We start from the raw sequence: 22,561 nt of genomic DNA, 5'->3' as shown, positions 1-22,561 counted from the left end.
AGTGGTGGATGCAGATACAGTGACAACATTTAAAAGATTTAGAGGGATATGTGCAGGCAATTGGGACTAAGTTAGTTCAGGAAACCTGGTCAGTGTGGGCTGATTGGACTGAAGGGTCTGTTTCTGTCCAGTCTGACTCAATGACTTGAAGTGAATATTTAAGGCAGCAGTGGACAGGACAGATATTTAAGGTGGCAGACAGGGTGGATATTTAAGGTGGCAGACAGGGTGGATATTTAAGGTGGCAGACAGGGTGGATATTTAAGGCGGCACACAGGGTGGATATTTAAGGCGGCACACAGGGAGGATATTTAAGGTGGCAGACAGGACGGATATTTAAGGCGGCAGACAGGGTGGATATTTAAGGCGGCAGACAGGGTGGATATTTAAGGCGGCAGACAGGACAGATATTTAAGGTGGCAGACAGGACAGATATTTAAGGTGGCAGACAGGGTGGATATTTAAGGTGGCAGACAGGGTGGATATTTAAGGTGGCAGACAGGACGGATATTTAAGGTGGCAGACAGGACGGATATTTAAGGTGGCAGACAGGACGGATATTTAAGGTGGCAGACAGGGTGGATATTTAAGGCGGCACACAGGGTGGATATTTAAGGTGGCAGACGGGGTGGATATTTAAGGTGGCAGACAGGACGGATATTTAAGGCGGCAGACAGGGTGGATATTTAAGGCGGCAGACAGGACAGATATTTAAGGCGGCAGACAGGGGGGATATTTAAGGCGGCAGACAGGGGGGATATTTAAGGCGGCAGACAGGGTGGATATTTAAGGCGGCAGACAGGGGGGATATTTAAGGCGGCAGACGGTGTGTTGGTCAGGTGCAGCCTTTCCCACATTCTGACACTGACAACACTTCATTGACCGTGAAGAACTTTGAGGTGTTCAGGGAGGGGTGGTGGAGGGGAGGGGGGGGGTGTGGTTTGTGAAAGGTGCTATAGAAAGGTACATTCACTTCTTACATTCTCTCAACTCAAACAGGTAGGCCTCGACTTGTTTTCCATACTTTAGAATCTCATCAGCATGGCTCTAAACAAACGAGGAATTAATATCTTTGACGTCATCATTGTGGGGAAGCTCACATAACTGAAGAGAACATGTTGTGAAATGTTTTTTTGGCATGGGTTCCCAACGCAAAGACAGCCAAAGATTTGGGTGGTACATTGATTCTGTGAATTCAGGGCAGACACTTGCTGCCCTTACAGCAGTGTATGCCATCCACAAGATGCACTGCAGAAATTCCACCAAGGCTCCTTGGACAGCACCTTCCAAACCCACGACCAATTCCATCTAGAAGGACGAGGGCAGCAGATACAGGGGAATGCCCCCGCTCCCCCGCCTCCCACCCCCCACCCCCCTTCCGAGCCGCTCTCCATCCTGACTTGGAAACGTGTCAGCTGTTTCTTCAGTGTCGCTGGGTCAGAATCCAGGAACTAACTCCCCAACAGTGCTGTGAGGGTGTCCCTACACCACACAGGACTGCGGTGGTTCTGGAAGGCAGCTCAACCCTCCATCTACTCAAGGGAGTGACTCAGGACAGGGCGTTAAATATTGGGCTTGTCAGTGACACTACAAACTAGGACTTGCCTCGAATTCCCTGCTGGATTTATTCCTGACTTTCTTCTACGCAGAGGAGTATCCCTGCTCTAAGATAAACACTGTGAGTAAACTGCATTCATAACATGTCCACACAGATGGATTACGCTGCTGTAAATATTCCCAACATTAACAGAAGGCAGCTAGAATGGGAGAGATGCTTGGTTAGCCAGGATATGGAAGAGAGAGTGCACTCTCTGCGTCACTAAGCATACCTCCAGACTGCAACATGTATATCACAAGGGCACGTTGCCACAGCATCTGAAAGTTACTGAGATAACTGTAATATGCATATTATATACAATCACAGGACACAGAACATTGAACATCACAGCCCTTGATGTTGTGCTGACCTGTTAAACCAATCTGAAGCCCATCTAACCTACACTATTCCATTCTCATCCATATGTCTATCCAATGACCATTTAAATGCCCTGAAAGTTGGATAGTCTACTACTGTTCCAGTCAGAGCATTCCACGCCCCCTACTACTCTGAGTAATTGAACTACCTCTGACATTTGTCCTATATCTATTACCCCTCAACTTAAAGTTATGTCCCCTCGTGCTAGCCCATCGCTATCGGTGCAAAACAGCTCACACTATCCACCCTACCTAACCCTCTGATTATCTTATATGTCTCAATTAAGTCACCTCTCAACCTTCTCTCTAATGAAAACAGCCTTTCCTCAAGACCAGGCAACATCCTGGCAAATCTCCTCTGAACCCTTTCCAAAGCTTCCGTATCCTTCGCGGTGACCAGAACTGCACGCAATACTCCAAGTGCAGCCGTACCAGAGTTTTGTCCAGCTGCAGCAGGACCTCATGGTTCCGAAACTCAATCCCTCCACCAATAAAAACTAATCAAAGAAACAGATCCTTCGGCCCAACCAGTCCGTGCTGACCATAATCCCAAACTAAACTAGTCCCACCTGCCTGCTCCTGGCCCATATCCCTCCAAACCTTTCCTATTCATGGACTTATCCAAATGTCTTTCACACATTGTAGCTATGCTCACATCCACCACTCCCTCTGGAAGTTCATTCCACACATGAACTACTCTGTAAAAAAACAAAATGACCCTCATGTCTTTTTTAAATTTCTCTCCTCTCACCTTAAAAATATATTCCATGGTCTTGAAATCCCCCACCCTAGGGGAAAGACACCTACCATATCTATACCCCTCTATACCCCTCATGGTTTTATAAATCTTTATCAGGTCACCCCTTAACCACCTACACTCCAGTGACAAAAGTCCCAGCCTTTCTTTATAACTCAAACCTTCCTTTCCCAGCAACATCCTAGTAAATCTCTTCTGAACCCTCTCCAGTTTAATAATATCCTTCCTATAACAGGGAGACCACAACTGGACACAGTACTCCAGAAGAGGCCTCACCAAAGTCCTGTACAATCTCAATATGATGTCCCAACTCCTGTGCTCTGAGCAATGAAGACAAGTGTGCTAAACGCCTTCTTAACCACCCCGTCTGCATATGACACAACACACAGAGTCATAGAGATGTACAGCACGGAAACAGACCCTTCGGTCCAACCCTACCATGCCGACCAGATATCCCAACCCAATCTAGTCCCACCTGCCAGCACTCGGCCCATCTCCCTCCAAACCCTTCCTATTCATATACCCATCCAAATGCCTCTTAAATGTTGCAATTGTACCAGCCTCCACCACATCCTCTGGCAGCTCATTCCATACACGTACCACCCTCTGTGTGAAAAAGTTGCCCCTTAGGTCTCTTTTATATCTTTCCCCTCTCACCCTAAACCTATGCCCTTTGGTTCTGGACTCCCCGACCCCTATTTACCCTATCCATGCCCCTCATAATTTTGTAAACCTCGATAAGGTCACCCCTCAGCCTCCGACGCTCCAGGGAAAACAGCCCCAGCCTGTTCAACCTCTCCCTCATCTTCCATCATGACCCCCACCCCCCTCCTCAGAAGGGTCAAAGTCCAGAACACACAGAGGCCCCTCAGCCCATCATTTGATTAGATTAGATTACATTACAGTGTGGAAACAGGCCCTTCGGCCCAACAAGTCCACACCGACCCACCGAAGCGCAACCCACCCATACCCCTTACCTAAGACTACGGGCAATTTAACATGGCCAATTCACCCTGACCTGCACATCTTTGGACTGTGGGAGGAAACCGGAGCACCCGGAGGAAACCCACGCAGACACGGGGAGAACGTGCAAACTCCACACAGTCAGTCGCCTGAGGCGGGAATTGAACCCGGGTCTCTGGCGCTGTGAGGCAGCAGTGCTAATCACTGTGCCACCGTGCCGCCCACGATGTGTCTTTGACACTGAAAGCGTAAAGAAACCAAGGGGACTCAGACAATCCGAGGCTTCACGTATTTTGAAGTCAGTCTGCGGTCATTATTTCAACATGACCCACAAGGCTGACTTCCTCAATCGGGTCAGCGAAGACAGAACTAAAGTCATGCTGACTTGTGCAATTTAGGACAACAGTTCACCACAGCCTCCCCCACCCAGCTTTTAATGTTAGGCACCACATTTTAGGAACGGTGGGGTTTACCAGGACAATACCAACGGTAAAGAGACACCAGCTACAGGTCAAGTCTGGCCGAGTTTGTCTTGTACACCTTACAGCGTTGAGCCCACACAGCACAGAAACAGGGCCTTCGCAGTTGGGTAGGGGTTTCCCACAAACACAGAAACCATTTCAATTGGCAACTGGGTTCGGGATTCCGGACCCAGAGATTGAAAGTAAGCGGCAACTGGATGACACAGGGTAAGTGACACTTTAAACGCAGAAGGTCGTTAAACAGTTGGGGTGGACTACCTGAAAAAGGGTGGTGGGATTAACGAGATAGGAACTGGCAATGTGCAAAGTCCTGGCGTTCCACCCCTTATAAGGAACACGCCATATGGACTGCAGCTGTTCAAGAAGGCAGGTCCCCACCACCTTCTCAAAGGGCAGTAAACCCCTGGGCACAGCTGGCAGTATCCACATCACATCCTACAAGAGAATAGAAAGAAAATAGGAGTACTGGAGTTGGGACGTCATGTTGAGGTTGTACAGGACATTGGTGAGGCCTCGTCTGGAGAACTGTGTCCAGTTCTGGTCCCCCTGTTATAGGAAGGAGATTATTTAACTGGAGAGGGTTCAGCAGGGAATGGAGGGTTTGAGTTATAAGGAGAGGCTGGATAGGCTGGAACCTCTTTCACTGGAGTGTAGGAGGTTGAGAGGCGACCTTACAGCAGTTTACAAAATCCTGAGAGGCACTGATAAGGTTAATGGTAGGTGTCTTTTCCTGAGGGTGGGGGATTTGAAGACTAGGGGGCATATTTTTAAGGCCAGAGGAGAGAAAATTAAAAGTGAGACACGGGCAAAATTTTCATGTGGAATGAACTTCCTAAAGATGTGGTGGAGGTAGGCACATTCCATTTAAAAGTTGGATAAGCACATGAATAGGAAAGGTTTGGAACGATGTGGACCAGGAGTAGGCAGGTGGGACTGCTTTAGTTTGGGAACATGGTCAGCATGGACTGGTTGGACCAAAGAGTCTGTTTCGGTGCTGTGAGACCTGAAGTGTGTTAACTGACAGAGTAGGAGGTATTGTGTTGGCACAGCAGGTGGTGTCCCTGCCTCTGCTCCAGAAGATCTTGGTTCGAGACTCACTGCAGGAACTATTGGCCTGAATGGGAAGGTGGGCTCAGAATGTGCTTAAACAGACAGAGTGCCAATCTGCAAATCCTTCCAATGCACCAACGGCAGCAGGCAACAGAAGGAGAGAGAGACTCCTGGTCAATCCTGCTTGACAGAATGACAAACCTCCCTACATCCCTCAAGCTGCAGCCTCTAACCTCAACCTGGAAACCTCTTTTGGTTGAAACAAGCCAAACAGAAAACTGTTGCAGTTTTCTCTCCCATAGCTTGAAGAGAGAGAAGAATTGGTGGGGTTCTGAAGGAAAACTCATTCAATGGCTGTCTTTCATGGTCACTGCGGGCAGGAAGACCTCTGTGCTGCCACGGTTCAATCTGATTCATTTTACAGGCGTTTCTTGACAGCCAGTAAGGGCCTCGTCCAAACGTTTGCTATTCAACTTGTGGGAGAAATCGCAATTGGGGCCAACATTTACCTCCACTGCCAGAGATTTGAAAAAAAAATTTTCCTAAACAGTTTGCAGGCAGTAGGGATCATCTCCCTCTTCCTGATCACAAAATCATTGCAGGAACACTCTCTCAGCCCCTAGTTATTGACACGAACTGATGGCCGACCTAAGGCCTTGGCCCAGGACCATACTAGGGGAGACTTTAGATTCCCTACAGTGTGGAAACAGGCCCTTTGGCCCAACAAGTCCACACCGATGCTCTGAAGAGTATCCCACCCAGACCCATTCCCCTACATTTCCCCCTGACTAATGCACCTAACACCATGGGCAATCTAGCACAGCCAATTTACCTGACCTGTTCATCTTTGGACTGCAGGAGGAAACTGGAGCACCTGGAGAATGTGCAAGCTCCACACAGTCAGTGGCCCCTGTTTGGAATCGAACCCGGGTCCCTGGTGCTGTGCTAACCACTGAGCTACCGTGTGCCCAGGGGAAGAGGCCACTTGCTGTCTGGGTTTCAGGTCGCTGTGTTCATACAATAGCGTCAGGGTTAAGAGGTGGACACGGCGCTCTGTTTCTGTCACTGAACACAGGCTTTAGTTCATTGACAAGACCTTGCCAAGGACACCATGTTCTTGAGGCCAGCAGGGGGCAAGGCTGGAGTTGTGGGGGCTGGTGGAACGTGGTTTAAGAAGCAAAGCACACCTCCTGGTGTGTTCAAAGACACGTTGGAGCCAATGACTCACAAAGGAATGTGAGAGAGAGACAGAGAGAGAGAGAGAGAGACGGAGAGAGAGAGAGAGAGACAGAGACGGAGAGAGAGAGAGAGAGAGAGACAGAGAGAGAGAGAGAGAGAGAGAGACAGAGAGAGGCCTGGCATCCTGTGACCAAAGCAGCAGCCTTGAGAAGTCCCTGGGCCCACAGCCAGCTCCTTATGGTGTTGGACAAATGTACGTTGGGTCAATATTAGTCTTTTCCTCCTCCGACAAGTTTCAATAGCCAAGCTCAGTGTCACTCAGTCTCTGCGGCTCAAACTAATACATCCCCTACACAACAGCCCGCCCAACAATGTGCTCAAACCTCCCCTGCACGGGACGGGAACGTGTTGTGTGTGTCACTGGGGGTCATCAGCCAGAAAAACAGACAAATTTGCGAAGGCCTAGGGGAATAGATGAGTGGAATATTGAGCATACAGGTGGAATAGAGAGGGATAGCGAGAGAGATATAGAGGTAGCACCAAAGAGAGAGAGAGAGAGAGAGAGACAGAGAAAGAGAGTGGGGAGCAGAGAGACAGGGAGAGAAGGAGGGGCAGAGAGAGAGAGAGAGAGAGAGAGAGAGAGAGGCAGGGGCGGAGGTATAGAGAGAGAGAGGGAAACGGGGCAGAGAGAGAGAGATAAGCAGAGAAAGAGAGAGAGAGAGAGAGAGAGAGAGATAAGCAGGGGCGGAGAGAGAGAGATACAGGGGTTTCGGGTGGGAAGCTGGGGCCTGCAGTGGAAATCGGGATAGATGAGAGGCCAGAGTTGGGTAAATCCCCTCAGCGTTATCCAGTGAGCACAAGATTGTAATGTGGCTTCCTCATCGGGGACTGCTTAGCTCTGACACTTGGTGCTTTTTATAGAGCTGGCAGGAACTGGCCCTGGCACCTGATCCACTCTTGGTGAGTCAACAACCCAACCCAGAGACTGTGGATGGGCACTGGCAGGAAGCGATGGCATACAGACAGCCCACAGATTGACTTGCTGCCCAATCCGCTGGGCGCACACACACACACACACACACACACACACACACAGACACACACAGACACACACACAGACACACACAGACCTGCCCCTGCCGCTGAAACATCAGCTTGCTGGCCCCACTTACACAGCACCCTGAGTGAGGGACTGTGATCTCTGCCCCCTCACCCTCTCTCCCAGCCATCCCTTGATAACCAAACTCGGGACAGCGAGATTTCTCTGTCCAAGTTCTACCGTGGGACGGTGAGCATCACCGCTGGTTGCAGAAGAGGGAAAAAAAAACTAAAAACAACTGCGGATGCTGCACATCAGAAACAGAAACTGCTGGAGGAATTCAGCAGGTCTGGCAGCAGCTGTGCAGGGGAGATAATCTGCATTAATGTTTCGAGTCCAGTGATTCCTCTTTGGAAATGTTAACTCTGTTTTATCTCTCTCTCTACAGATACTGCAAGACGGAATATCACCAACAATTCCAGTATCCTTAATTGTCCCTTGAATCGAGTGGCTCGCTCAGCCATTTTGGGGGAGGGGAAGTCAGTTAAGAGTCAGTCACATTGGCTGAGGGGTCTAGAGAGTCAGACATGTACAGCACAGAAACAGACCCTTCACTCCAACTCGTCCATGCCGACCAAACATCCTAACCTAATCTCATCCCATTTGCCAGCACTTGGCCCATATCCCTCCAAACCCTTCCTATTCATATACCCATCCAGATGCCTTTTAAATGCTGTAATTGTACCAGCCTCCACCACTTCCTTTGGCAGCCCATTCCATACACACACCACCCTCTGCGTGAAAAAGTTGTCCCTTAGGTCCCATTTATATCTTTCCCCTCTCACCCTAAACCTATGCCCCTCTAGTTCTGGACTCCCCGACCCCAGGGAAAAGACTTTGCCTATTTATCCTACCCATACCCCTCATGATTTTATAAACCTCTACAAGGTCACCCCTCAGTCTCCGACGTTCCAGGGAAAACAGCCCCAGCCTGTTCAACCTCTCCCTATAGCTCAGATCCTCCAGACTGGATAAGGAGGGAAGATTGAACTTTTTGAAAGGGGCATTGATGATCCAGACGGGTTTTTATAAATCGATGATAGCTGCCCAGATTATTCCAGATTTATTAACTGTGTTTAAATTCAGAAGTTGCTACTCTCAGATTCGAACTCACAATTGTTGGCCCCGATTCCCAAATTATCACAATCATCACATCACAAGGACTTTCACATCTTGTCCCCCTCAGGATGGGTTTATGAATATGAAGGGTTTAGAGGGACATGGGCTGAGTGCTGACAGGTGGGACTAGATTGGGTTGGACCGAAGGATCTGTTTCCATGCTGTACATCTCTATGATTCCTGTCTCCACTGTTGGTTCATTGTGGAGTTTTCTTGTCAGATTAATATACTCCATAAAGTTTCTCTTTAACAGCCAGTTCAGGGCTCACAAAATAGCTTTCACACTTTTAATGCCGAGGTTAGGGTTCAAGGGTCAGCGCCGAGGGAGCGCCACACTGTCAGAGGGTCAGCGCCGAGGGAGTGCCCATAGTGTCAAAGATCGGGCTGCCACTGTTTTGGGGAATGTAAGGGTAGATCGTCTCTGGCAGATGGACCCCAACGTATTCCCAACTGGACTCCTACTACTGCACTGCTGTGTGTGTGTGTGTGTGTGTGTGTGTGTGTGTGTGCGCAAGAAAGAGAGTTTACATATTAGAGTTTACATATTAGACAATAGATGCAGGAGTAGGCCATTCTGCCCTTCGAGCCTGCACCGCCATTCAATATGATCATGGCTGATCATTCCTAATCAGTATCCTGTTCCAGCCTTATCTCCATACCCCTTGACTCCACTATCTTTAAGAGCTCTATCCAATTCTTTCTTAAATGAATCCAGAGACTGGGCCTCCACTGCCCTCTGGGGCAGAGCATTCCACACAGCCACCACTCTCTGGGTGAAGTAGTTTCTCCTCATCTCTGTCCTAAATGGTCTACCCCGTATTTTTAAGTTGTGTCCTCTGGTTCGGCACTTCCCCATCAACGGAAATATGTTCCCTCCTGCCAGAGTGTCCAGTCCTTTCATAATCCTATACGTTTCAATCAGATCCCCTCTCAGTCTTCTAAACTCGCGAGAGACAGAGTGTGAGACAGCGCACGCGAGAGCGAGAGAGAGAGCGCGGGAGACCGCGAGAGAGAGAGCACGGGAGACCGCGAGCGCACGAGAGAGTGCATGCATAGGAGTGCATGAGAGAGAGCGCGAGAGATAGTGTGCAAGAGAGAGAGACCGCGAGAGAGAGTGCGCGTGTTGGAGGGGGGGGTGGTGGAGGAGTGGGTGGGGTGTTGCTGTGTGCAGGCAGACTGCCCCATATCCTGCAGCAGCAGCAGGGACATGCTGATACGTGCTGCTGCAGGCTGCCTACACCTTGCCAGCTCTGCCTGGCTTTTGACAGCCCACTGTGTCGTTTGCCAAGAGCTCACCGCAGGAGTGCGTCACTGTGTGGATGTCGGTTTCCAAAGGGGGCTGCCAGCAACTGAGAGGGCCAAGAGTGGGGGGGTTTTTTTTGTTGTTGTTGTTGTGTTTTTTTTTAAAAAAAAAAGCTCTTCCCCTCAGCAGTTCCTTCCACACCTGGCACGGAGCTCGGCTTGTGACGCTAAGAAATGCAAACAGTAAGGTCAGGTCATCAGCTTCCACTTCACGCTGCTCCCGATCCCTGTCCAATCCCCATCCAAACCCTCCCCCTTGGTGATCTCCTGGGTGGTGATGGGTGGGTGGGTGTCCCCAAGTGGTCACCAGTGACCTCCGTTTAAGAGCAGCGTGGATGCCAGGAAAATCACGTCCAAATGTGATCCTGCAGCTGTAACGTCAACTGAAGATGGAAGTTAACATTCACCGGGTGTTGAACTGCAGCCCCTCCTGTTGGCATCCACATTGGAAGCTGTCGGAGGCCATTCAGCCCCTTGAGTCTGCTACACAGGTCACACCTTCTCAGCTCACAACCTCAACTCCTGTCAACGTCCAATAAGCATAGACCCCCCCCTCCTCGGTCAAGGATAAACATTTGCAGTGGTACATCAGGGGATGATAAACTGAGCAGGCTGGAGACTGCTCCCATCATACCCCCTTAAGGTGAGCACCAAAGAAAGCCAAAAAGAACAATGGCTATCCTAAACTTGACAGGAACTGAACTTCCTTTTGATTCGTTTACAGAATGTGGCTGGGCCAGCATTTATTGCCCCTCCCCGAGGGCAGTTAAAAGAGTCAACCACGTTGCTCTGGGTCTGGACACCCACGTAGGCCATTCCAGGTAAGGGCAGCAGCTCCCATCCTTAAAGGACATGAGTGAATCAGACAGATATCAGCCCACCGCCCCCGACAATCAACAATTGATTCAAGGTCACCAATTTCCCTCCATCTACCGCAGCCGGATTCGAACCCAGATCCCTAGAACGTTACCTAGGTCTCTAGAGTAAGAGTCTAGGGTTAATACCGCTAGGCCGTCTCATCACTCTGCCAACTTTGACTGTGTAGACTGCACAGGGTGAATGTTGCTTCAGTGGCAGGCTGGGGGTTGGATAATATAGAATTCTTGCAGCGATGATACGGATTCCCTACAGTGTGGAAACAGGCCCTTCGGCCCAACAAGTCCACACCGACCCTCCGAAGAGTAACCACCCAGACCCATTCCCCATTACTCCGCATTTACCCCTGACCAATGCATCCAACTCACATATCCCTGAACACTACAGGCAATTTCCCACGGCCATTCCACCCTAACCTGCACATTTTTGGGTTGTGGAAGGAAACCCACGCAGACACAGGGAGAATGTGCAAACTCCACAGACAGTTGCCTGAGGCGGGAATTGAACCCAGGTCCCAGATTCTGTGAGGCAGCAGTGCTAACCACTGAACCATCCTGTTGTCCCAGGTAACCAGATGGCATCAGGAAACTTTTGTTTGGCCCAAAAGTCATGGGTCAACATATACACAAGATCGACTCTGAACTGAAGTATATATGGTATTAACACACTTGAATTGGTGGAGGTCACCTCAGATTCCAGAGCCTCAGAGGCCAATACAGAGGGTATTGGCAATGACAACTTGCACTTCTTGAAGATGGTAAAACATCCACCGAGGTGGCAGTGCAGGAGGACAGACCAGGGAGAGGTGACCAGAAGCTTGGTCAAAGAGGGTCGGGTAATGTCTCAGAGGAAGAGGAAGTAGCAGCTGGAGAGCTTAGGGCTCGGGCAGCTGAAGGCTCAGTAACAGAGTCATACAGCACGGATACACACACCCTTCAGTCCAACATGTCCATGCTGACCAAGTTCCCTAAACTGAACTAGTCCCACCTGCCAGCACTTGGCCCATATCCCTCCAAACCCTTCCTATTCATATACCCATCCAGGTGCCTTTTAAATGTTGTAATTGTACCAGCCTCCACCACATCCTCTGGCAGCTCATTCCATACACGCACCACCCTCTGCGTGAAAAAGTTGCCCCTTAGGTCTCTTTTATATCTTTCCCCTCTCACCCTAAACCTATGCCCTCTAGTTCTGGACTCCCTCACCCTGGGAAAAAGACGTGCGCTATTTACTTTATCCATGCCCCTCATGATTTTATAAACCTCTATAAAAAGGTCAGCCTCCTACACTCCAGAGAAACAATTCCCAGCCTATCCTGATAACTCAGTCTTGGCAACATCCCAGTGAATCTTTTCTGAACTCTTCCCAGTTTAATAACATCCTTCCTATGGGAGGGAGACCAGAATTGAATGCAGTGTTCCAAAGGTGGCCTAACCAATGTCCTGTACAGCCGCAACATGACCTCCCAACTCCTGTACTCAATACTCTGACCAATAAAGGCAAGTGTGCCAAATGCCTTCTTCACCGCTCTGTGACGTAACTTTCTTGGAGCTACATACCCGCACCTTTAGGCCTCTCTGTTCGAGAACACTCCTCAGCAACCGTCAACAGGGGGAACGATGGGAATCTCCGAGGAGGCTGAGTCAGAACAACACAGAAATCTCAGAGAAGGGTGTGGGGGCCTGGATGGAGTCAGAGGCAGGGAGACGGTGCTGCGGAGGCAGTTGAAGACAAGAGTGGCCCCAGTGGCTCAGTGGTTAGCCCTGCTGCCTCCCAACGTCAGGGATCCAGGTTCGATCCCACCCTCGGGCGACTGCCTGTGTGGAGTTTGCACATTCTCCCAGTGTCTGTGTGGGTTTCCCCTGGGTGCTCCGGTTTCCTCCCACAGCCCAAAGATTAGATTTCCCTTCAGTGTGGAAACAGGCCCTTCGGCCCAACAAATCCACACCGATTCTCCGAAGAGGAGCAACCCATCCAGACCCATTCCCCTACACCTAACAATTCACCTGACCTGCACATCTTTGGACTGTGGGAGGAAACCCACGCAGACACGGGGAGAATGTGCAAACTCCACACAGACAGTTGCCCGAGGCAGGAGTTGAACCTGGGTCCCTGGTGCTGTGAGGCAGCAGCGCTAACCACCGAGCCGCCCTAGATGTACAGATTAGGGTGGATTGGCCTTGCAAATGTGTCCAGGGATGTGTAGGTTAGGTCAGGGGGGCGAAATGTAGGGGAATGGGTCTGGGCAAGTTACTTTTCAGAGGGTCGCTGTGGACTTGTTGGGCTGAATGGCCTGATTCCACACTGTAGGGAACCTATGCACCAAAATGTTGAAATGGTGGGAGGATGTGGGGTGGGGATTTCTGTAAGGGGAGGGGGAAGCAGGGATGAGGACCGAGGGAGGATAGGGGTTAGCAGAGGTTCAGATGAGCTGATGTCTATGAAGGGGGGGGGGGGGGGGGGGGGAAGGGGGCAGTGCTGAAAAGAGCTCAAGGGATGTGGCTGCCTCAGCCCACGTCCTGCCTATCCACACAGTCCTGTGCACACAATCATTATAACACTGACAGCTACCAATCAGCCCATCACTGGGCCTCCTAGCAGCACAGAGTGGACAGTGAGAGCCTTTTTCCTCAGATGATAATGGCTAGCACAAGGGGACATAGCTTGAAACTGGAGGGGTGATAGATATAGGACAGATGTCAGAGGTAGGTTCTTTACTCAGAGAGTAGTCGGGGTGTGGAACGCGCAGCCTGCAACAGTAATAGACTCAATGTTAAAGCGGTGCTGGTAAAGCACAGCAGATCAGGCAGCATCCGAGGAGCAGGGAAAACAGCTCTTCATCAGGAATGAGTCACAGCAGTAGACTCGCCAAGTTTAAGGGATTTAAATGGTCATTGGATAAACATATGGATGAGGATGGAACAGTGTAGGTTAGATGGGCTTCAGATTGGTTTCACAGGTCGGTGCAACATCGAGGGCCAAAGGGCGCTGGAATGTTCGATTGACATCCTTATCACGACAGAATCCCAATGGATTCGCACCTCACCAGGGAGTGTGCACCCAGGGTGGATCCAGACTTGTAGACTGTAGGCAGAGCTTGCTCAGACTCAACCTAGCTCCCCCTGGCCCACACAGCAAGGCATCTCAGTCCTTCTCACCTGAAGCAGGACAGGGCTGGCAAGGGAGGAAGCAGGAAGGAGTTGAACCCACCACCTTCTGATTGGAAGGCAGTGGGGGGTGGGGGTCACAGGGATTAGTGAGTCAGCCATGCTCCTCAGGAACTAAACCCTGATGTCTAGCACAAGGGAAAACACACCCCACTCTGCAGGGACCCGGAGGGAGGGGGCGATGCACACAATCCTGGTTTTGGGGGGGGGGGGGGGGGCAGATGGATAATGCACACAGTCCTGACTGGGGCAGGGTGGGGAGGGGAGGGGAGGGGGCAAATGCACACAGTCCTGAGATTACTGTCCTTCCAAATAAACATGTTGGACCTTAACCTGGAGTTGTGTGATTTTCCACTGCGTCCACCCCCCGTCCAACACATCACGGGAGTATTGCACAGAGTCTACCCTGGGGTGGGGGGGGGGGGGGTGACATTGCACAGAGTCTACCCTGGGGTGGGGGGGGGGGGGAGGGATGACATTGCACAGAGTCTACCCTGGGTTGGGGGGGGGGGTGACATTGCACAGAGTCTACCCTGGGGTGGGGGGGCGAAATTGCACAGAGTCCCTGGGGTGGGTGGGGTGACATTGCACAGAGTCTACCCTGGGTTGGGGGGGGGGGGGTGACATTGCACAGAGTCTACCCTGGGGTGGGGGGCGAAATTGCACAGAGTCCCTGGGGTGGGTGGAGGGTGAAATTGCAGAATCTGGAGGCGGGGGGTGGGGGGGCGGGGGGAAATCGCACAGAGTCTGTCCTGGGGTGTGGGGAGGGGGTGAAATTGCACAGAATCTGCCCGGAGGTGGGTGAAATCACCCACAGTTTACCCTGGGGTGGGGGGGGGGGGGAAAGACCCCGGAGAGCAGCTGAATTTGCCAGGACCAGACAGGGAAGAGGCGACACAAAAACTGAAATCAAAAAACTCTCGCTGCTCCAAAACTCCGCAAAACACAAACTCAGACAAAACAAACTTCCCCCCCACCCACCGTTTGACCAAATCAAAATGCATTTGAGCGCGACACTTTCCTCTCGCCCCCTGTTCATTTCAACTCAGTCCACCTTCCCTCCCTCCAAGTCCCGAGGATTGCGCTACCCCCAGCCCTCCTTACTTGTCTCTGAAGGCTGCTCTCCCAGGCTTGCAGAGACCGGGACAGACTGAGACACTTGAGCCAGGACAGGGCAGCCAGTGCCAGGCTGGAAAAAGCCAGAGAGACCGCTAGAGCTGTCAGCAACGCCAGGCGGATCTTCCACCTCAGCCTCCTAACCCCGGCCATTCCTCCGACGCCCACCTGTCCCATCCTGCTGCAGACTGGTGCTCCGGGGACGGGGCAGGACATAAACTTGGCGGAGGAACTTGGCTCAGGACGTCTTTCATTTAAATATAATCTTCCCCCACCACCCCCCTGCTCTTCCCCCAGCACCTTCCCTGAACTGATAGAACTGTTCCTCACACACCAGGAAGGACAGACCTTTGCCAACAGGAAACTGATTCCTTTTCCTAGCCTCCCCAGGAGACTCAACACTTAAAGAGGCATTGCTTGCTCTTGAAGCATCCTGTTGCCGAATAGCTGTCCGGCCAGCTCCACGCTGGCGAGACTCCAGAAACCAACAAGCACTTTTTTTTTAAAAAAAAAAGGAGCTGCATTTCTGTAGCGCCTCCCGCATCTTCAGGCCGACAGGGCGGTCCACTTTTGAAGGGGTGGGTGATGTCACAGCTGCAGGCGACCAATCTGCTCACAGCGAGCTACCCCTCACCCACCCCACCCCCCCCCCAAACAATAAACTCAATTTGTTTTACTTTGTACTGATGTTAATTGGAAGATACTGGAGTAGAAACAAACTTTTCAGCCCGGGTGTCCTTGGAGAAGGAGCACGCGGTGTCCACCGACACCCTGGAGTTGTGACTGGCCACTTGTGTGTTTCCTTCCCTTCTGGAGAGATTGGACCATCTTGTGACTGTGAAAAAAAAAGTAGAAACAAACTTTTGGAACGGGTGGGGTCCCTAAAGTCCACCAAAGGGGTTAACCGAAAGCAGACACCTCCAACAGAGCAGTATTCTCTCAGTGCGACCACCAGACCTTACAGCTTGAACTGGAGAGAGAAAAAGTGAGAGAGAAGCTTATACCCAGTCAAATAGCTGGCCATTATTCACTGTCCAGAACCTAGGGGTTCAGGTATTTAATTCTGTGAAATTTGCATCATCTGTAGACAGGAGGGGGTTAAGAAGGTATTTGTCATGCTTGCCTTCATTGCTCAGACCTTGGAGTACAGGCATTGGGACGTCATGTTGAGGTTGTACAGGACATTAGTGAGACCTCGAGGTAAATACAATGACTGCAGATGCTGGAAAGATTCCTGATGAAGGGCTTTTGCCCGAAACGTCGATTTCGCTGCTCGTTGGATGCTGCCTGAACTGCTGTGCTCTTCCAGCACCACTAATCCAGTATTAGTGAGACCTCTTCTGGAGTACTGTCCAGTTCTGGTCCCCCTGTTATAGGAAGGATATTATTAAACTGGAGAGGGTCCAGTAGAGATTCACCAGGATGTTGCTGGGTATGGAGGGTTTGGGTTATAGAGAAGGCCTGGGACATTTTTCACTGCAATGTAGGAGGCTGAGGGGCGACCTTATAGAGGTTTATAAAACCATGAGGAGTATAGATAAGGTGAATGGCAGGTGTCTTTTCCCTAGGGTGGGGGGGGGGGATTTCAAGACTAGGGGGCACATTTTTAGAGTGAGTGGAGAGAGATTTAAAAAAGACACGAGGGGAAATTCTTTTTACACATAGAGAGCGGTTTGTGTGTGGAATGAGCTTCCTGGATGCAGGCACAGTTGCAATGTTTAAGAGACATTTGGATAAGTCCATGAATGGGAAAGATTTGGAGGGATATGGGCCAGGAGCAGGCAGGTGGGACTAGTTTAGTTTGGGATTGTGGTCAGCATGGACTGGTTGGGCCGAAGGGTCTGTTTCTGTGCTGTGTGTGTGACTCCATGTACTGTGCTCTCTGGACTTGTGGGTCAGGCAACTAATAATTGCCACTTCGGAAGAGATGGACAGGCAGCAGGTTTCACAAAGATTTCACAGTGGACAGTCTGGGGGTGTTGGTGGGGAATGGGTTAATAATTGCTGCGTTTGGGAGCTGGCTGTGTGGAAATTGGCTACAAACATTTGACTGACAATTGGCTGTTTCAAAATTTGTTCCTGAGTTTGGTGTGACATTGATGGGATGGTGGAGGGTCAGTCGTGAGAGACGAAACTGATAATTAGCCACACGTGGGTGAGGGCTTCGAGAGGAGAATAGCTGGACAGGATATAAAGCACGCGCTACAAAGTGGGGTGATGCAGGACAGCCCTTCACTTAACGTGCGACTCAGTACTACATTAGAATATCTAGGTATCTGTTATTTTATACACTGAAACCACCCAACTGTTCAATTAGATTCCAGTCTGTCACTCACTCCCAGGTAGCTGTTATTCTGTATATAAACCATCCTGAACCCCTCGATTAGATTCCAGTCTGTAACTCACTCCCGGGTATCTGTTATTCTGTATATAAACCACCCTGAACCCTCGATTAGATTCCAGACTGTAATTCATTCCGGGGTATCAGTTACTTTGTATCTCAACTCGTATATAATGCACTCCCTGGTATCTGTTAGATTAGATTACTTACAGTGCGGAAACAGGCCCTTCAGCCCAACCAGTCCACACCGACCCGCCGAAGCGCAACCCACCCATACCCATTCCCCTACATTTACCCATTACCTAATGTAAATTACCTATCACTATGGGCAATTTAGCATAGCCAATTCACCTGACCTGTACATTTTTGGACTGTGGGAGGAAACCCACGCAGACACGGGGAGAACAGGCAAACTCCACACAGTCAGTCGCCTGAGGCGGGAATTGAACCCGAGTCTCTGGCGCTGTGAGGCAGCAGTGCTGACCACTGTGCCACCGTGCTGCCCTGTTGTTCGATGTGAAGTACCCAAACCTTCAATTAGCTTCTAAACTCTTGACATTTGTGTAATTTTTAATTGATTGCAGCCCGGTTCTGCCATTACACAGTGTAGAATCATCTGGAATTCCGCACGTGTAAAAAAAACCAGGAGTTGTTGTCAGTCTTCAGAGGAGGAATGTGACAGCATCTCCAATATTGCCACCTTAGGATCCAGGCCAGCAGATGTGACTGTGGTCTCAGTATAGATTTGAGATCTTTCTCGCTCGTTCTGCATGTCCTGCTATGTAAATGAGAATCAGTGTCCTCTGCTATCCCCTGCAAGTGTTCGGTTATGCCAAAACACACAGTGGCACTCAGTGGATAAGAAGCAACGTCACTTATAGGATGGAGGACTGACATCTGAGAGAGAGGCAGTCTGTGTCGAAGAGCTGGCATTTGGACCGAAATGGGCCAAGGGAACAGGTGCTAACCTCGGATGCCTCCAGAAAGTGTTGGCATTTGAGAAAGTGTTAGAAATGCAAGGAAGTGGTAATTGAAAGCAGGAATTGTGAGCGGAATTGTTGGTGGGGGCAACCAGGGAGGGGGGAAAATCAGTCAGCTGAGTTGAGAATGGTGTCTGACACCGAACACGCCACATCTTGAATGTGAATGTTAAAGTGCTCAAAGCGGTGTTAGCTTTCACGCTGTCTCTCTGTTTACACTGCTCAGGTTGCTATCAATAACATCTCAGTGTAGCCAATGCCATGAACCGGTCCCCAGCCTCTAATTTGACGGGAAGTAGATCAACAACACAGAGGCAAAATATCACTCACTGGCTTTTACACTCATTTCAAAGCACTGCTCCAAAGAGAGACGTGTTGCTGAAGCTTTTCACCTTGCGCTCGTCAGGACAAACACAAGAACGCCACATTGGGCGGGGAGACGGCCTGGTGGCGTTATCACTGGACTGTTAATCCAGGTGGTGTCTGGGGACCCCGGTTCAAATCCCACCACGGCAGATGGTGAAATTTGAATTCAGTAGAAATGTGGAATTAAGAATCTAAGGACGACCTTGAATCGATTGTTGGAAAAATCCATCTGGTTCACGAGTGTTCTTTAGGGAAGGAAACTGCCATCCTTACCTGGTCTGGCCTACACGTGACTCCAGACCCACAGCAATGTGGTTGACTGCCCTCCGAGTAATTAGGGATGGGTGCTAAATGCTGGGTCTAGCCAGTGACAACCTCATCCCCTTAGCAAATAAAACAAAACTCCACATGATGACAAAATCTGTTCAACTAGCAGGAAAGAGGCCAGACTGATTCACAAGGTGACTGTGGCAGCTGCCCCCACCACCACCTGACCTGACGCGTTGAGGTTCAGAGTTCAAAACCCCGCCCCAGTGTGATTTCAATAACGATGAATTAAATCTATCATTGATAGCGAGGAGCTCCGTGATGGCGCCCATGAAAGTATGATCGATTGTGTTGTAAAAGGAAACACCATAACTGGTCCTTCGGTGAATGAAATCTGCCATCCTTAGCCCGTCTGGTTCTACACATGACTCCAGACTCCACAGACTACCCCTTTAGCTGCCCTCTGTAATGGCCTGAGGAAGCCATTCAATTCAATGTTAATTTGGGATGGGTTTGGGGGGGGGGGTGGGAACAGTTGCCAGAGATACCAGATGTGTTCCAGTTGGCTTTTTCCTTTGAGATTACAGAATCCCAGTTGTGTTACTGCTCAAGGCAGCCTGCACTATGCTCTCATGTTACAGTAGTGACCACTTCCATAAAAGAACTCCAGTGGCATGTTCTGTGGTTGCAAAAGGAGCTGAAGAATTGCAATCTTTTCTTCTGCAAAGATTCCTTCCTCCCGGGTCAGGTACCTCTCCACTGCCCTTCCATTATCGTTCTACTTGGTACAAAGTATGAGTCTCATTATTCCGACCCCAGATACATCAAACCCCTCCCTGGGCTTTCTCTCTCCACAGATGCTGCTTTGACCCTTCGGGGGGGCCTTGCAAGGTTTCTTCTGCTTAGAGTCCAAAATAGCAGCCTCATCTTATCGGTTGCAACGGATGTGGTTCTGTCCCTGGCAGCTGGTAAGTATCACTGCGCAAGAGAAACAGCCACAGAGTCAGTGGACAGCACACCCCTGAGAGAACCTATTCAGTTTGTCACTTTGCACCGACTGATTCAGTCCAGTCAGTCCTGCTCCCTCTCACTCTTTCCTCACAAAGCTCCTATACCCATCTCCTCCTTTTGGAAGGCTTTAAGAAATAAGAACAGGAGGAAGCCATTCGACCCCTCGAGTTTCCTCCAAGTGTGGCTGATCCAACATTCCCCATATCCATAACCCTTGACTGATGTAGAATCTGTCTCAGCCTTCAATATACACAAGGTCTTTACCCCCACAGCTCTCTGTGGTACGGAGTTCCCTATATGAAATGAGCTGCCAGAGGGGGTGGTGGAGGCTGGTACAATGACAACATTTAAAAGGATCGATAATTGAGTGGGAAGGGTTTAGAGGGATATGGGCCAACTGCTGGCAAATGGGACTAGATTAGGTTAGGATATCTGGTCGGCATGGACAAGTTGGGCCAAGAGGTCTATTTCCGTGCTGCGCAACTCAATGACACTATTGATGAGAACAATTTCTTTGTCAAAACACCTCGGATAAATCACCTCTTGATCTCTTGAGCGTCAAGGATTTTTTACAGGAATGCCATTGGAATGTCAATGTCCAAAGTCATCCTTCACATTGAAATGTTATGTTTTGGAATCCTGGGAAAGCAAGAGGTGAGACCAGTTCTGGCAAAGAGTCGCTGGAGTCAAAGGGTTAACTCTATGTTTTTCTCTCTCTGCAGAGGTTACCAGACCTGCTGAGTTTCTCCAGTGCTTCCAGTTTCTCGAGCAAGAAGTTAGAACTGACAGAGTCACTTTGACCCACGATTCTAACATGCAAAGTCCTTTCATCAGTCCCATTTGCAAATATAAATCTCAGAGACTTCAGCAAAGTTACTGTACATAGCCATAGGAGGAACACTCTCTGTGGGTTCGAGTCATACCTGACACATAGGAAGACGGTGGTGGTTGTTGGAGGGTCAGTCATCCCAACTCCCGGTCATCTCTGCAGGAGTTCCTGAGGGTAGTGTCCTCAGGCCCAACCATCTTCAGCTGCATCATCAATGCCCTTCCCTCCACCATAAAGGTCAGAAGTGGGGATGTTCGCTGATGATTACACAATGTCCAACACCACTCCTCAGATACTGAAGCAGTCCGTGTCCAAATGCAACGAGATCTGGACAATATCAAGGTCTGGGCTGACAAGTGGCAAGTAACATTCTGAAGAAAGGTCACTGGTCCTGAAACATTAATTCTGCTTTCTCTCCAAAGATGCTGCCAGACCCTGCTGAGTTTCTGCAGCAATTTCTGTTTTTGATTCAGATTTCCAGCATCTGCGGTTCTTTGACTTAAGACATCAAGTAACATACATGATGGACAAGTCCGACAGGAGAGAAGCTAATCATTGTACAATGGCAGTATCATCACGAAACCTCCCACTGTTCATATTGTTGCTGGTACCATTGACCAGAAACTCAACTAGAATAGCCATACTGCAGCTATAAAGAGCAGGTCAGAGGCTGGGAATTCTGCAATGAGCAACTCACCTCCTGAGTCCCCAAAGCCTGTCCACCATAAGATAAAGAAGCAGAATTGGACCATTCGGCCCATCAAGTCTGCTCTGCCATTCAAACATGGCTGTCTATCAGGCACAAGTCAGGAGAAAACTGGCCACCAGGATACATGAACACCAACTTGCCACAAAGCAGCATGACTCTCACTCACTAGTATCCTTACACACCACTTCGACTGGGACAACACCTCCATCCTGGGACAAGCCAAACAGAGACACGCACGAGAATTCCTAGAAGCATGACATTCCAACCAGAACTCTATCAACAAACACATTGACTTGGATCCCATTTACCACCCCCTGAGAAAAAGAACAGGAAATGACATCACCAGGAAATGATTAGATTCTCTACAGTGTGGAAACAGGCCCTTTGGCCCAACAAGTCCACACAGCCCCTCTGAAGAGAAACCCACCCAAATCCATTCCCCTACCCTATATTTACCCCTACCCTATATTTACCCCTGACTAATGCACCTAACACTATGGGCAATTTAGCACGGCCAATTAACCTGACCTGCACATCTTTGGACTGTGGGAGTGTCACCACAGGAAATGACATCACCAACCCAAGGAAACTCAAACATATAAATAGAAAGCGGGCGACACCACCGGTGCTTCAGTTGGAGGCTCACTGAAGATGTTACCTAGTATGGTGACGAAACATCTGAAAATGAACCTTGCAGCTCAGTGAGCAAACCTACATCCACATACTCTCCATTTACCTGGATGGGTGCAGCTCCAACAACACCTCAATAAGCTAAATACCAACCAGGACAAAGCAGTCTGCTTCATGGGAACCATAACCACCACCTTCAATACTCACTCCCTTTACCACTGCTGCACAGTGTGTACTGTCTATAGACTGCACTGCAGCGTCCCGGCAAGGTAGCTTCCAAACTCCTGACGTCTACCATCTAGAAGGACAAACGCAGCAGATACGAGCGAACACCATCCCCCTTG

The 22,561-nt window shown here is 49.9% G+C and overlaps 1 protein-coding gene across 1 annotated transcript in view; it reads right to left on the bottom strand.

The window, feature by feature from the left end:
- Nucleotides 1-15,329, bottom strand: part of tnfsf12 (TNF superfamily member 12) — a 48,505-nt gene extending 33,176 nt beyond the window's left edge. The window contains exon 1 of the mRNA XM_072591611.1: nt 15,073-15,329. Coding sequence (XP_072447712.1) covers nt 15,073-15,300 — 228 coding nt within the window. The 5' untranslated portion in view covers nt 15,301-15,329. The remainder of the gene's footprint in view (nt 1-15,072) is intronic.
- Between the last annotated feature and the right edge of the window lie 7,232 nt (nt 15,330-22,561).

Source organism: Chiloscyllium punctatum, chromosome 21, assembly GCF_047496795.1.
Source record: "Chiloscyllium punctatum isolate Juve2018m chromosome 21, sChiPun1.3, whole genome shotgun sequence".
Taxonomy (NCBI): domain Eukaryota; kingdom Metazoa; phylum Chordata; class Chondrichthyes; order Orectolobiformes; family Hemiscylliidae; genus Chiloscyllium; species Chiloscyllium punctatum.
Note: the sequence above shows the minus strand (reverse complement) of the source record. Positions and strands in the feature narration are given on the sequence as shown.